Here is a 17615-nt window from a genome sequence, read left to right as displayed (position 1 = left end):
GAAAATGTTGTGAAACAAGACAGCAGTGATGGCCATACAACACTGTTAATAAAGCGGTTAATACGGTGAATTTTGGGTTACGTGGATTTTACCTCCATTTTTCTCAAAAAGCTCCCTCTTCATCATCACTCTTACCTGACAGTTAATATCAGCTCTATGTTGTAGCAACACTGTGACTAGCTCCTTATGCCCTCGGTCACACGCCCAATGGAGTAGAGCTCTGCCCTAAAAACAGAGAAAAAGATAAATGAATTTAAGCCAGTTGTGGGGCCATATAAAAGATAAAACGTTTTAAGAAAGAGAAAGTAATATATAAAACTGTAGGTTAATTATTCTAAGCATGACTGATATAAAATGCTCAGGGAAGAGCAGTAGACTTTTTGAAATCAATTGGAAATCCTGAGTTCTACTTCTGGAATCCATTATGGACTAGCCCAATGACTTATTTCAGCCCTATCGGTTTCCTCACCCATAGAGCCGAGATAAGGGTAATACTAACAACAATAATACCAATAACTTTGGTTGAATGAATGAGTTATAAGATAATGCTTTGTAAGTGTTAAGTACTTTATGAATGTAACAGATAGTTTTCTTAAATTATTATGTTTACTTCTGGTGAAAGAAATCTTAGGGATGAAAAAATAAGTACTTAAATCTAGGTAGAAATCATACTCTAAATGTAATATATCTAAATTTACTCAAGTTTATTCCTTAAAACGTAAGAAAATTTAATCAGTTTGAAGCTAAGCATTTCCGTTTAATACCCCAAATTTACACTGTGAAATATCTCAAAAACACTAGTACAGTCTACTAGCGTCTATCTTCAAACGCTGACTGTGAAAGCCACTTGTAAATCAGAACAGATGATTAACTGTTAGGAGACAAAGTACTAAACGTGAAAACGTGAGGCCTACTTGGTCCAAAGAATAAACAAAACCCCCAAAGCGAAGGGCTTTTCTGAAGAAATGAGTGATGTAGGGCTTAACACCACTTTTTGAGGGTGGTGGCGATGTTGTCATTTTTAAAGAATGGAATGTTTTTCCACTTTAAGTTGAAATCCCTGCTTTATGTCACTTTAGAAAAGATTTAAGTAGAAATAAGCTGGGACAAAGATGGCTTTAAAGTAAAAAAGCACCTTTCAAGAAAGCTTTTCTAAACCCACTTACACTCTTTATCTTTCAGACTCTCTTCACACACCTATTAGTTCAACTAATTAAAGCAGGATCTATTCTTGAAGCAAACAAAAAAACCCAAAGTAAGACAATTTCTTCCCTACAAAGTGTCTTTTTCTTTCATTTGTTCAATTTATTTTTATTTACCTGTGAATATATTTTCCAATATGCTTACACAAAATCCAAAGAAGAAAGGAAACAGAAAATTCAAAAACATGGGCAAATCATTCACAACTCATCATCGTAGCAAAAGCATTTTGTTCAGGGTCCACTAGGAATTTTTGAAAATGGACACAATTCTAAAAGCCAAGTAAAAAATGTACAGAGAGCAGTTTTTCCTATGTTACAATTTCTGTAGCTCTAATGTGTGCTAACCTGCTGTTACTACGGCACTAATTCCAAAAAGCTCCATATGAATAGGAGATATTTTAATAAGACTCTCAGAACAATTACCAATGTATAAAATATTCTATAGTTCAATGTAACCGTTTTACAGCTTTTATGTTAAAAGAATCAGATAAAATTTCAAAGTCTCTACCATTTTTAGTTCTAATTTTAAATGTGCATTTTATGGCTAAGATAAGCTATTAACAAGAATTACTACAGAGTTAAAATGATGTGTGATATACTTACACAAGGCACATACCAGAACCACCTAATAGTTAAGTAAGAAAACATAATATTAACATATCTACACAAGATGTATAGATAATTTCTACTTCTCAACCAGGTTCCTGTTTAACCCAATAGGGTGCCATCAACTAATGCTAAAGTATAAATCCTTAGCTGTTTCAATGGGAAAGCAGACAAGCAACACATTTTACTGTTAATGGGAGTTATATTTTAAATTTCCCATATGTGGTGCCAAAAATTTACTTTAGGGGAAACACCTATGACTGGACCTCAGCAGAGATTTTCACTTGGGATATATTTTCCTGAAGGGTGGCACCACAGAGCAATGTTAAAGAGGATGAGGTGCTCTCAGACATTTACACTACGCTTTTTAACAGGTTTTTTGACCTGTGATGTAATTAATTTTTGTAACACATTATTTTAATGGTACACTAATTAACCTTGAATTAGAATGATTTTTCTGACAATGACTTTCCATGGAAGCACTGAAGATATCTACATTAAGACCATCAAATGATTAATATTTTTATACAGTATTAAGAAGCTCAAAAACAAGAGCAGGATGAAACATACTTGTAAATAAGCATAGATAAAATAAACCAGGCTTTGGAATTTTTGCCTTCAAACTGTTCTATATTTAAATGAACAAAGACCAGTACAACTAGGTGTCTGAATGTCCTAACTCTTTACCTCTTCAAATTATAAGGTTCCCGTAAATATGCTCTAATTTAAGATGAATTATTAGTTCAAGTAATAACATAACTAGTAAATCGCAGAGATGGTATCCTCATACCCATTTACGACAAAACCAGGAAATAAATACCTGTGGTTTCTTTCCTTTCTTTTTGTTAACCACAAACATAGCTGTACCAATACAATGCAATTATTAAATTATTTTAGATACAGGATTCCATAATCTCTCCTTCAGAAGGAAAACCAGGAATTAGGTGCATGTTAAAGTTATATTTGCTTAAAGACTTTATCCAAATTTAGAAATTATTTCACTATTTTTATAAATAATTGTTTTAACTCCTACGAATGATATAATCTCTTACAAATTTTCAAGTTAAATTTATTTTTACTGCTACTACAAAAGCTGACAATTCTTTGTTTGTCTGTTTCTAGTTTTAACAACTCTTCTGAAAAAATACCCCAGAAGTAGTCAGGAGAGAAGAGGGGAAAGCCATTATTAAAAGGAATCTTTGTTAGGCCATGAGAAGACCACAAGCACTGTTTGGAGAACTCTGGATAAATTCCGGAATTCAAATACAGTAAAACACCGGGGGTAAAAAAGAGTTCTCATCTATTAACCAAGGGTGCACATACTGTCCCCTCAGACAGATGAATGACTCTAAAGTGCTTCGAAAGTGCAGGCTGGCAGCAAACCTATTAAGTGGTATTACTTTCACACCTTCTGGAAAATACAAAGTGGGTCTTAATATTTTAAATGCTTCTTTGATATCCTAAGTTACTTGTCCTTAACCATTCCGAATTTTTTTAAAGTTACATTTTCTCCTGGATATTACAAATTAAATGAAAAGAGACTGTATTTTTTTAAAATGAGTCTTGATGTTCTTATGGTATTTTGAGAACAGATACAAAGTTCGTACACCATACATACAGAAGACAAAAATATGGCAAAGATGGTATGTTTAAATTTTTAAGAGTTGTCACTTGGCCATTCTATTAAAGATGATATGGTAAAGTACTGTCTAATTAACACATGAAACTGCAGACAGGTTGACTTGAATTTCTCTCTGCAAAAAAACTGGTTTCAACTTACAACTGTAGTAGAGATTGACATCAGCTACCAATACCTTGTAAGGTCTCCATCCCCTCTCTCCTATCCCTATGTCCTACCCTTTGCCGCTGTGCTGCTGTAGCAGCTGGCTACAGCGAGAACTCCCCACCTGCGACCACCAGAAACTACACAAAGCCTCCTATTTCCACCTCTCTCTCAATAGTGAACCAACAATGTTTCAAAAACTTAAGGACAGGAGTAGGACTGGGAGGCAGTTTAAGATCTCGAGATACACCTAGCATGGAAGCCAGTGGCTACCTATGGGATAATTTATTTACCAGCATTAAAAGAAAACCACACGCCAATATGCGTGATACACTTTAAAATCACCAACTACTTGATCTCTTTCACTGGCCAAGTTCTAAGGTAAAGAGAAATGGTGTTGCTGAGTTATCAGGGAATTGAGAAGGATTTTAAACATACTACTTTTAAAAATCCCTTCAAATGGGGGCCGGCCCTGTGGCCTAGAGGTTAAGTTTGGCGAACTCCACAGGTTTGGATCCTGGGTGTGGACCTACAGCACTCCTCAGCCATCCCGTGGCAGCAACCCACATGAAAACTAGAGGAAGACTGGCACAGACGGTAGCTCAGGGAAAATCTTCCTCAGCAAAAAAAATCTCTTCACAAGTACTTACTAAGCCATAACGTTAGTGCCTTAAAGGTGAAGGAATAAGCAAGGGAAATACTACTCCATCCTGCATAAAATAATAACAACAGCATTAATAATAAGTTGCCATGAAAACAGCCCAGAAGTCCATCATAAGACAATGGATAAATAAATGACATACTTATCTTAAAAGAAAAACCAAACCAATACTGAATTTTAGTTGATGTGCATGCTGAAGCATTTAGAAGGAAGTGTATTATCTGCAAAATACTCTGAAATGCATCAAAAATAAGACAGATCAATGGATGGATAGAGATGGATAGTGATAAAGAAAGCAGAGTAAAATATCAGTGGTAGAATCTAGGTGATAGGATATAGATGTCCACTGCAAAATTCTTTCAACTTTTCCATTATGCTTAAAATTTTTCAAGTATTGAAAAAAATCAAACAAAAATTTGTACACCCATGTTCATAGCAACATTATTCACAATAACCAAAATATGAAAGCAACCCAAGCGTCCATAGACGGATATTTGGATAAACAAAATGCAGTATACTCACGTAATAGAATATTCTTCAGTTTTAAAAAGAAAGGAAACTCTGGCACATGCTATAACATGGATGAACCTTGAAGACATTATGCTAAGTGAAATAAACCAGTCACAAAAGGACAAATATTGTATAATTCCATTTATATGAGATATCTAGAGTAGCCAGATTCATGGAGACAGAAAGTACAACAGTGGCCACCAGGGGCTGGGGGAAGGTGGGAATGCGGAGTTAGTGCTTAATGAGGACAGAGTTTCGTTCTGGGAAGATGAAAAAGTTCTGAAGATGAATAGTGGTGATGTTTGCACAACAATGCAAATATATTCAGTGCTACAGAACTATACATTTAAAAATGGTAAAAATCATAAATTTTATGTTATGTATATTTTACCACAATAAAAAACAAGCAAAAAATAGTTGCCAGAGCTCATAAGATTTCAACTACTTTCACTATTTTCTGATTTTGTATTAAATATGAGTTTCTGATGTAAAGTATTACCATAGGCTTGATTTTTAAACAGTGCTGACTGTATTAAAGCAAATGAGCATAATTTGACAATTTAGAATGCATTTCTCAATTATTAATGTGAATGAACAAAGTTCTTTCAAATTAATATTATAGTCAGCTACACAACCAAAATAAAATACACTCAAACAGAGAAAGTTAAAGAGGATGGATTTTTTTTCCTTTCTCAAATCTTAAATAAAAGCATAAATTTAGCCTCAGTATACTGATTCTGCCTCTTAAACCTTCTGATTCTTTGTTAGGTTAATACTCAGTTTTGCCACATTTTACAGCAGTTTCTCAAGCCAAAAGCATGTAAATTCTATTCTGACATGAGCCACAGATTTAAAACAAAGCAAGAAGGGAAAGGAATGGAGTCAAGAGAAAGGTGATCTCCTTCAAAGCATTTGAAAAAAATCAATAAACATACGGAAAATGGTATAACAATTATACCTTCAAAAGGACAGAAATGAAAGAACTAAAGAAGCAGCTCAATTAAAGAGGAATTTGGGAGTCATACGATAAGAACCTATGAAAAACCAATGAACTGTTTAAAGGCTTTTGGGGGAACTGATGACAGAGAGCTGCACTGGAATAACGTCATCTATTTTCTTCAAATATTATTACACTGCTACATTTGTTCTAAAATTTAAATTAATGGAAAGATTTAAAAGACTTTAAATACGGTACCATCAATAAGCATGTATTTAGTGTCTACTGTATATGTCACTCATCTGAGAAATAATGTGTCTGACAAGAATAATGCAGCCATAATTTATATCTGATCATTGATAAGAAATGTTCCGCTCATATCTTAAATATATCTTACAAATTATTTAAATCATTCTTTACTCTTAAAGGACATTTTCTTGGAAAAACTGTAAATATCTGGCCTGTGTGAAGAGCTTTTTAAATATGGCTCAAAGAAAAACTGAACCACCACTTAAAAAAATTAATAGGCTTTGAGATCTTCTCCTTCACATTTCTCTTCATATTATCTACCTCAATTTGCAAACGTTTCTGCAAATGGCTAAAATATAATAAAAGTTGTAATTTAAATAAAAAATGAGTACATATAACACCATAATGCTATAAGCTTGGACCTTGAAACATCTGAAATACAGTTTCCTGAATAGTGAGTATAACTACAAAACTTTTTTATATTGTGTGAAATACAGACAATGTCCTAATTACTACATCAGTAGGAAACACCAAGTAATTTTTTAAAATTAGAAATACATGCCTTACTATATTAGTAGTAATTACAACTTGAATAAATAAAAAATATATGCCAGGAACTATACTTATGCATAATAAAATAACTTCATTATGAAATATAAGTATTTTATTTAAAAGACATTTTATATATAATCATGTGCTATGATAGTTACAGATCCAAATATATGCACTTCAGGCAATATAACAATTCTGTTTATTTCAATATGTGGGAATACAAATGTGGCTTATCATTTTATGACTATAATTAAATTTCTTTATATGCTCATAGCAAATTTTAAGTGCAATAAATGTAATTTTTAATCATCTAAGGGCAAGACTGAAATTGGATTGAAACTGCTGGATGAACATTTAAAGAAAGTCCTAGACGATCCCAAAGAATAGCAGGCAATCAGTAGTGAAACATCTGAAGTTCAAATATCAGACAGATAAACACAAAGAAGAACTGGATGTCCTTTCAAAACTGGAATTGCTACTCAACTCATTATAGTAGGGAAATGTCTTTCTTCTGATAAAAGGTTAAAAGTATTTAGCTAGAAACTTAATTTTGAGGTTATATACTTTTGGTCCATCATCAAGGTTTACCAAGTTGTTGTTTTATTTGCTAGAACTTTAAATGTCATGAAGCAGTACCATTTATTTTACTTAGGATGTTAAGTTTGATTCTAATTTTAAGCTCCCATCTCCCTCAAGTTCTTAAATTAATTCGCACAAATCCCTGATTAATAATAAAAGGGCTTGCTATCAGTATTCAAAGCCCAGCCTGAGTTGTCATGGCTGAGAGGACAGAAATCTGCTTGGAGCAATGAGAGAACCCAACTGAATTCTTGGCGTCTCAGTCTATGAATGTGTAAGCACTTCATCTGCTCATGGAAACACCGTGTTGCGGCAGGCTGGGCGTACAGGTAGCTGCCTGGGTAACAAACGGGAAGACCTGGGAAGCTGTACTACATCAAAGTAACAGATGACAGAAGCGGCACGTTTTAAAAGGGCTCCTTTTATTTTTCACCAAAAAAATGTGGTATTTAGTGTAAGCTATTCGTGTTCTGACCTTTACTTTATCCCTATCACTGCTGTCCAACGGTCTCTGCGAAGGTCACGTGTGGATCTCACTTTCAGTACTGTTTTATAAAAGAAATTGCCGCAAATCAGAGCATAACACTAGCAGAGCCAACTGGAAATTTCTTATCCTTCTTAAATCCAGTGGTGAAAAGAACACTCTTTCAGACCTGCATTTCCACCTAGTAGTTGTCTGTATTTGAGCAAATAATATGAACTAGTTCCTGCTTGTAAAATGAAGACAACATCGACCTCAGAGGGTTGTTGTGAAGATAATATGGTAATAAGTGAAAGTACTCTGTAAACTATAACACACACAATATAAAGCATTATTATTTGAAAGATGGAAAATTCTAATAGGGATCATAAAGTACATACATAATACTTTCCAGTGAAAAAATGACCTTGAAAAGTTAACTGGGCTTCCAGTTCCAATGTAAGGAGCTTAGAAGTTGTCACTCCATCTAAACAACCAGCAGAAAGCTGACAGACTGAAAAATCAACTGTTCTTCTTGGGTCCATAAAGGAGGGGAGGAGACAGGGCCACGACTGCCCCAGGACTAGAGCGACAGGGGAACTTGACTTCCCGGAGAAGAGCCTCACAGGGGGAGCCACCGGAACCAGAGCCAGGTAGGAAAACCCGACTGTAATTGACAAGCTGCTGGAGGCTCAGTGGCGACAATGCTGAGAGCTAAAGGCTCCAGGAGGATCTGGTGGTAGGGTGGACTCCTTAACAGTGGAAGATTTACCTCCAGGAGCTTGACCAGGTTCCCAGCGTAAACATCAGAAAAAAATCTCCTTGGGCTTCTGGTAGATGGAGGGGGAAAGGAACCATTTTGAAATACAGTCGTGCTTTGCTTAAAGACAGGGATACATTATGAGAAATGCATTGTTAGGCAATTTTGTCAGTACGGGAACATCACAAAGTATACTTACACAAACCTAGACGGTATAGCCTACTACCCACCTAGGCTATATGGTACTAATCTTATGGGATCACCATTGTATACGCAGTCTGTCATTGACCAAAACATGGTTACGTGATGTCATGACTGTGTTCCAGAACGCTCTCAGTTCTTCTTAACAGGGCCTGCCCTCATGGCAAAACTAGTTCACCAGTGCTTAACCTGCTGGGGTGTTATCAGAGCCTAATAAAGGGCTTATTAGCAGACTGAACATGGGTGAGGAAAGAATCTCTGAGCTAGAAGATGTATCAATAGAATCGTCGAAAACTGAAAAGCAAAGAGAACAGAGACTGAGAAAAATAGAACAGTATCTCTAAGAAGTGTGGGACAATTACAAAAGGCATAATATACACAGAATGGGAATACCAGAAGGAAAAGAAAGGAGAAAGGAATAGAAGAAACACCTGAAACGATGACTAAATTTCCCCAAATTCATGCTAGACACCAAGCCACAGACCAGGAAGCTCAGAGAACACCAAGCAAGATAAATGCCAAAAAAACTACACCTAGGCATATCATTTTCAAATTACAGAAAATCAAAAATAAGGAAAGTTCCTGAAAGAAGCCAGAGGAAAAATAATCTTACTTATAGAGTAACAAACATAAGAATTATATCAGATTTCTCCTCAGAAATCATGCAACCAAGAAGAGAGTGGAGTGAAATATTTAAAGTGTTGAGGAAAAAAACCCCACCAACACAGACTTCTGTATCCTGAGAAATTATCCTTCAAAGGTGAAGAAATAAAGACTTTCTCAGACAAACAAAAATTGAGGAAATTTGTTGCTGGTAGACCCACTTTGCAAGAAATGTTAAAAGTCCTCTAGAGAGAAGGAAAATAATATAGGTCAGGAAGTTGGATCTACATAAAGAAAGGAAGAGTACTGAAGAAGAAATAAGTGAAAGTAAAATAAAAACTTTAAATTTTCTTATTTTTCACTGATCTACAGGTAACAGTTTGTTCAAAATAACAGCAACATTTGATTATATGCTTATGTATCTATCTTATGTATATATAGATATGTATACATACACTTTATATATGCTTACATAGAAGTGAAAAGAGTGACAGAAATGATACAATGGACAGGAGGGAGGAAGTAGAATTATTTTGTTATCATTAAGGAACACTACTTGTGAAATGGTATCATGTTATTTGAAAGTGGACTTGGATTAGTCATAAACGTATATTGCAAACTCTAGGGCAAACACTAAAAATGGTTAAAAAAAAGCTAAGAAATGAGAGAAAACAGAATCCTATAAAATGCTCAGTTAAATCCACAAAAGGCAGAAAAACAGTCAAGAAAAAACAGGATCAAAGAACAAGGACAACAGACAGAAAATGGTAAGAAATATGCTGGATATTAATTGAACTATATCAGTATTCCCTTTGAATGTCAATGGTCCATAGGTATCAATTAAAAGATTGCCAGAATGGATCAAAAACACAACCCAACCATATGTAGGCTACAGGAAACCCACTTTAAATATTAAGACACGTATAGATTAAAAGTAAGTGGATGGAGGAAAATATACCAACTAATACAAATAAAAGAAAGCAGGAGTAATCTTATTAATTTCAGTCAGAACAAACTTCAAAGTAAGGAAAGTTATTAGAGATAAAGAAGGGCATTACATAATGATAAAGGTGTCAGTTCTCCAAGAAGACATAACATTTCTTAACATGTATGCAGCTAACAATAGAGCATCATTCATTGCTGGTGGGAATGCAAAATGGTACAGGCATTTTAGAAAACAGTTTGGTGGTTTCTTACGAAATTAAACATACTCTTACATATAAACATATGATCTTGCAATCACACTCGGATTTTACCCAAAGGAGCTGAAAACCTACGTCCACAAAAAAACCTGCACAAGGATGTTTATAGCAGCCTGAAATAATCCTCATGTTAAAGAAACACATTTTGGGATGACAAATTTTGTTCCCCTTCAGTATACTCTGATGTTCGCGCAAGGACGAAATTGCCTAATGACGCATTTCTCAGAACATATCTCCATCATCAAGTGACACATGACTATAAATGTTTTTAGCCACTGAAATTTTGAGTTGTTTTTTGCTACAGCAAAAGCTCACTAATACACACTGTACAATCCATAGCTTAGCAATGAACAATATTTACATAGTCACAAAAATGTAATTATATTATAATCATATTATAATTAACTATATTACATTTTTATTATAATTAATTATATAATACACATTGATTCAATAGAGATTCAATCAGAAATCTGAAACTAAAAGTTGTGATATAACTATGTTAGGAGGGTGGGGAGTGAGTTTGAGGGGAAGATGAGTAAAACAGCCAAATCCTAATATAACAGAAGAAAATAATGCCTAAAGTTGGAAAAATCAAGAGATACAAGTATATTATTTAGAAATGCGTCAATAAATTGCAAAAGAAACAACTAAAAGGACTGAAGGTTTTGCCTCAAGGGAGCTAGAATCAAATGTGAGAAGGACACAGGGAGGGAGTACTTTTTTGTTATATGACTAACAGTACTATTTGATTTTCTTGGAACTATCAACATGTATTAATTTTATAAAAATCTTAACTCACAAGCACAAAAATAAAAAACAACGATACAATCAAGGGAAGATCATGCCTGATTTACTAAAAATTTCTGATCCTGAAAGGCGAAAAAAAAAGAACCCTAGTTGGAATCAGAAGACCTGGTTTTATTATTTCACCATCTGGCTTCTACTTTTCTCTAGCTACATCTTTCCTGGCTCTGTCTCTTTTAATACTTAGGGGAGAACAAACAGCATTACTGGTCCCCCCTTACTGTAGAATTATAGTCTTATATTTTCAGTTCCAGATGTCACTGACAAAAAATTACAGGAAAGATGCTGCCTAAAAGTGAGATAAGATAATATTAAGGGCTAACCTGTATAGAGAGCTCTCAATTAATACATAAGTTGATTATTTATCTGCTCTACACATTATCTATGATCACTGCATGTCCTCTTCTTAACAGGTGCCACCTTTTGGTCATCTCAATCATCTTTTACTGCATTATCAAAGAATGAGAAAAATGATTAAAAGTAAACTAGTAAATGTTGCTCCTTTTTTAACAATGATAATTCAGGGACAGTTTAAACTCGGTATGTGAATGATTTTACTCACAAAACAAACAAATTAAGTAGTAATATATTTTACAAAGTAATTTAGTATAAGATCCCTTTACACAGTGGGCCCACATTTAAATTACTGGATTTACCAAAATTCTGACACAGTTTTCCAGAAAAATATTTACTGAGCAAAGGACAAAACACCTATCTAAGGTATAATGATAGAAGACACTAAAGCTATTTATAAATATTTTTATATTACCTATAGATTTCGCTTATTATGTTAATAGTCCTCCCTTTAATATGAACAAATAGAGTTATGTGCTGCAAGTTTCAGCTAGTAACTTCTACAACAGGGACTGAAATATGAGGAATGCAGACACAAAGTATCTTAACTGGGTTTATTCTGATATACTCTTAACCATATTGTACTTTGAGTTATAGTTCATAGGCCTGCCATGTAGAGGTTAAGTTGGCATACTCTGCTTCGGCAGCCTGGGGTTCACAGGTTTGGATCCTGGGCGCAGACCTATACATCACTCATCAAGCCACGCTGTGGTGGGTCCACACACAAAATAGAGGAAGACTGCCACAGACGTTAGCTCAGGGTCAATCTTACTCACTGAAAATAAATAAATAAATAGGCAGTACCGTTTAAAAGAAAAAGAAAAGCAAAAAGTATTGGGGCAGAACAAGAAACCACAGGAAAACAATGAACAGGGTGTGTTTTTCATACCTCTTCATCTTTCATATTCACATCCACATTTTTCGATTTGATGACTTTGGTTATATGGTCAATGTTGTTTTCCCTGCAGTAATCAAATATGTTTTTGTCTTCTTCCCTAATTAGAGTAAAAACAGAAAAAGTGTCTTACCAGGTAATATATAAAAGTTACATATTTTTAATACAACCTGTTTGCTGCTTACAAACATTAATGGAATCTGTTTTTATGAAGACTTTTACATGAAAAATAATGGATTTTCGATAAGATAACACATGCAACCTCTGAAAAGACTAAAGCTCTTAGTAACAATGGTAGGGAAGAGCTTCATCTGCTTTAACGAGCTACATTAGTCACTAATATACCATCTTGAATAGATTTTCTCAGTGCTTTCTCTCCCCAGTTACCTTTACACACCGGCAGCACACATTTCCTCTGACTCACAATTTTCAATTGTAGCACTGCAGTAAAAAGGTCACTTACTATTGTCTGCGCAGAGGTATCAAAAGATGAGAACACAGCTTACTACTTGTCTCACAGGATAACAGAATGATAAGCTGCTTGCTACCCAAGTGTAAAATAGATATACTAAAGTAATTTTCTTAAGGGTAAGATAATTATAGCATCACAAAATTCAGAAATCCTTCATGAGCTAACAGAAACAAAGACTGGGAACAAAAACTGGGAAGCATACTATGTACCCAGCACTATTCTAAGTGTATCAAGGTACTAATTCATTTACTCTTATCCAACAACTTCGCTTCAGACAAAGAAACAGGTAAGGAGAGATTATATGACCTGCGAAACGGCATTGCATTTATCAAAGGTAGAACAAGAGCTAGGATGCACTCAGATCAACTGGTTTTGTATACAGTACATTTTTCTATCATATCAAGCTACATCTTGACTAATCAGCTGTCATATATACCAGAAGCTAACACAGAAGTTCTTAATATAAGGTCTATGAGTTCTCTAAAATGCTATAGAGAAGTATCTGTGTAAACGCACATGCAGTTTTGAGTGTGTTGTATGTGTGTGTGTTGGGGGGGGAGCTTCAATGATATTCTCAAAAGGATGGAGACTCCCAAAAGGATCAGTAATTTGGAATATTAACAATGAAACCATTCTATATGTGAACAAGCATTTTCTGGACAGGCATAAAAGAATGCAACCCGAGTTCCAAAAATTATAACTAGTGTGTTTTATAACGTGTACAAGGCCATAGCTTCCCTTCACCAGAAATTAACGCACCTGGCCCAAGGAGTTAATTCCAGTGAGAGGTAATTAACTTAAAACACACTATGTTGGCATTAACCACCTAAGCTTTCTCTATGCAGCTCATGTATTTAACTGAGCACCTACTATGCAAGGCACTCAGCAAGATTCTATTGACAACAGATAAGAATAAGCAAGAAACGTTGCATTCAATACATGTACAGTATAGTTGAGATGATAAAATCTATCCACCATTAACATCAGGCAAAACTGGATCTTTAAAAAGGCCTGTAAGAGTACAAAGGAGAAACAGCCTGCTTCAAGCTGGAGGAAATGAGGTAGGCTTCCAAGAAGAAATCATGTTTAAAAGGAATATATGGTCTCTTGAAAATGTCCATTTTGCAAAAGAGAAAATGCTTTCCCAGATTACTTATTTTGAAAGAAAACGGAATAGTCTGAGGCCAAAACCCCAGAAAGGAGAAGTCTAATTTTTGAAATTAAAGCTGCATATAATACCACTTTAGCTGTATTTAACTATCATAAAAAACACACTATCCATGAAAAAGTGCACTCAGAATTCCCACTTGGGAATAACAGGGATCCATTTTCCTCCAACCCAATAGCAGAGACCCTTCTAATTCAAGCAGCAGCAACTTCAAGTGTAAGAGAAAGGACTGTGTCATTTTAAATCATAACGAAAAAATATACTATTCACCAATTGTTCCGAATTTGAAAATAATGGGGAGTAGGTGGTGGAGCACAGAAAGGCATGTAAGGAGGACTCTTGGGATGTGAGTTATCCACACCCAGTAATATGTAAGGGTTTTTTCATAGGTGAGAGGACCTTCTGAGTGGTTCCTCTTCCTGAATCCCAAATGTGTGTGCATACCTACACCATAAGCTGTAAAAGAGTAAACACAGTTAAAACATTTAAATTTTTAATTTTGCTTAATATATTTTCAATGTTTCTTATACACATTTGTATCAATTATTTTATTTTGGCATGTGAATTTTTTTGAGGGCAGGGGGCATTTTTTCATCTGAAAACCTGTTTATCATCTGTAGTTTATTTATCATCACTAAATATGTCAGGCACATAGAGGTATTTATTAAATATTTCAAGGTAGAGTACACAATGTAAATTAAATACCAAAAATAAATTCAATAAGGTCACCACAAGTGTGCTACAAAACTGAGTGACTAATATAAAAAAAAACTAAGTGATACTCCTGCATTTAGTTGTTAAATATAGTTATCTACCCCGACTCCAAGTTTTGACTATCTTACTTGCCAGCAACCAAGCTGTCTTTATACAATGTCACCACCTAGTGGCCAAAATGGAGAAACATCTGGAGCAACATTTTCCCACATCTCCTTTCTTGTCCCCTAACAAGATTAGACGTACAACATACAAATCAAACTCTCTTCTCCCCTTGCGTTGCCCTGTTCGTACAGCCTTCCAGAGGCAATATCTCCCTCCATATCCATACTTAACTTAAACGAAACGTGCAAATTAATTCAACCATTACCAAATATGGTAGAGCCTTAAGAAATGTTAGTGCCTTTCTACATCTTCTTACTTTATCTTCCTTTCTTATGATTCTTGCCCAATTATCTTTCTCCCTCTCTTTGCTGAAAGTGAGTGATACAATTACCATATCCATTCTCTAGGGACGAGTATAGCTATGTTTGTGGTGCTACGCTCAAGGATGTTCCCACATTCCCCTTAGCACAAGACAGAAAGTCTCTCTTTAGATTACTCCAAATTTTCTGAAATGGACAGAAAATACATTTATGTATCTGAAGGAAAAAATCACTGGCTTTCTTTGAAATTTTTTTGAAATATAAGGACACATTCCTACAGAAAAGAGTGATGGCAATTAAGTATGTTTGCCCTTCTACAGGAAGAGTAGATCCTTGCCTACTCCTAAAAATGCACCACTTTCTACAAAGATTGCATTTTCCTATCAAAAGAATATGTCAAATAGTTAGGTTTCATGGCAAGCCACCTAAAGTCCATTTAACTACTATTTCATCTACCTCATAGAATTAAAAAACACATTTATGGGAGTAGCTCAGAAATCTAACTATTTAATAGGTACATTCAATAAACATTTCAATTCATATATTTATCAAGCAACTGGCAATCAGATACAAAAACAGTATTCCAGTAAAAAGTCAATAAAACATTATTTATTGAATGAATGAAAACACAAAGAGTAAGACAATACCTACACAAATATAAACAAATGCCACTAATTCCTCACACTAAGGAATGTATACTTGGGGCTCTGGGGGCACACAAAGACCTGTAAAGGGGTATGCAGGTACGGAAAATTTTAAGAGAATCAGTTTCAGCTCAACTTCTAAATAAATGCATTCTTTCTCAAACTGATCTACCTGAAAACGCTCCTGTGGTAAATATTTCACCCCCATTCTCCTTTTCAACATCCCCTCTGCACAACCACTCTCCTCCTTTACAAAAGCAAGGCACACAGCCCTCCCCCTACTGTGGTCTATTTCCTGGAAGTATAACCACAAGACTTCACTAACATTTAGTGAATGATTATTAATTAAACCTGTTACTCTTTTGCTTAAAAGTACTGTTTAACTAACATCCTAGGAAAAGTTTGGGGAAAAAATTAACCCCAGGTTGCACTGCCCCAAGATATAAAATATTCCATGGTACCAAATAAAGGGAGAATTTTGGTGAAAAATTGGCGTTGGGAAGTCTCTCATAACATAGGTCAGATGACAAAAAACGTGAAATAAACAAAACAAAAAACAAACTTGATACTGAACTCTCATTCTAACAAAAAATAATTATTTTTAAAAGCCTTATCCATCTCATTAAGGCACATTTCCAATAAAATTTTACTTATGTTTAATAATTATTTAACAAAATTTATAATGTATGTTGATCAACTGTATAGAAATAATAATTATAATGACAACTCAAATGAGAAAAAATTTAATGCTTAAAGCTTCTGGGTCAACAAAAATTAAAATTTTTAAAATTCCAACTTATATACATAGTTTTGTTACAGAGAAGTATGATAGTGTGAAAAGACTACACACAAACATATTACTTAAGATAAAATGTGGGAGAAATAGAATAAAAGGAGAAAAAGGAATGATACAAAATTTCTGTTAAAGATTTTGTTCATATATTTTTCAATCAAGATCAGAATTTTATTTATTTCAATTAAACTTTTTATTCCAAGACAATTGAAGATTCACATGCAGTAGCAAGAAATAATACAGAGAGTTCTTGTGAAACATTTGCTCAGTTTCCCTCAATGATAACATCTTCATGTATTCCAGTGGATACATCTAAAAAAGTGATCTGTTTATTTTAAAATTTCAATACTTACAAAATGCCAGAAATTACACCCTTTGCTGTGATTTAAACTTTTAAATAAAAATTTTAGATGCCATCTTAAAAATGTAAAAGGGAACATAGTCTTCCAAAATTCTCTTAGGGACTACAACAGCAAAAAGTGTTTTTCTGACTATCACTGTTATAACCCAGTATTAAAGCAGAGACCCAGAGCAAGGAGTGGACCACTCAGCTGAGGATGATCAGAGAAGGCATTCCAGAAGAGTTAACATTACAACCTAGCCTTGAAGGATAAACTGACTGCCCAGTGAGGCAACTGAAGGACTCTGAAGAACAGAAAGAAAAGGAAAAGCATTAACAAAAAGGTGTTCAGGGGAACTACGAGCAATAGGTTATGGCAGGGTGTTGGGAGACAAGGGGTAAGCCGAACACAGACCACAGCGCCTTGGCACACCGCATATAACGTAAGTCACAGGTTATTTGGGGAACAAAATAGTTATCCACCTTCCAAACCTGGAGTAAAGGGAAACAAAACTGCCCTTTTAAAGCTAAACAAACTGAATAAGCTACTAATGAGAGGAAAAAAGAATGTCTCCTAGATAGACTGGAAGAGCTACTTGACTCAGACACCAACCTAACACATCCGAAAAAACAAAAACAAAACAGAGACAAGTATCAGTAGCAAGAGGTATGGTTATCAACGAAGCACGAGGGGATGG

The 17615-nt window shown here is 34.7% G+C and overlaps 1 protein-coding gene across 3 annotated transcripts in view; it reads right to left on the bottom strand.

Moving 5' to 3' along the window:
* The window catches only part of ACBD6 (acyl-CoA binding domain containing 6), a 180969-nt gene that overhangs the window by 97296 nt on the left and 66058 nt on the right, over window positions 1–17615 (bottom strand). For 2 of the 3 annotated variants that reach the window (XM_070497595.1, XM_014845272.3), the window contains exons 5-6: window positions 12356–12461; window positions 136–225 (exon numbers count right to left, since the gene is read on the bottom strand). In XM_070497595.1, the coding sequence (XP_070353696.1) occupies window positions 136–225; window positions 12356–12461 (196 nt within the window). The remainder of the gene's footprint in view (window positions 1–135; window positions 226–12355; window positions 12462–17615) is intronic. The other variant, XM_070497596.1, reaches the window with a different exon arrangement.

This window comes from Equus asinus, chromosome 25 (genome assembly GCF_041296235.1).
Source record: "Equus asinus isolate D_3611 breed Donkey chromosome 25, EquAss-T2T_v2, whole genome shotgun sequence".
In the NCBI taxonomy this organism is placed as follows: Eukaryota; Metazoa; Chordata; class Mammalia; order Perissodactyla; family Equidae; genus Equus; species Equus asinus.
This window is presented reverse-complemented; position numbering and strand designations above follow the sequence as displayed.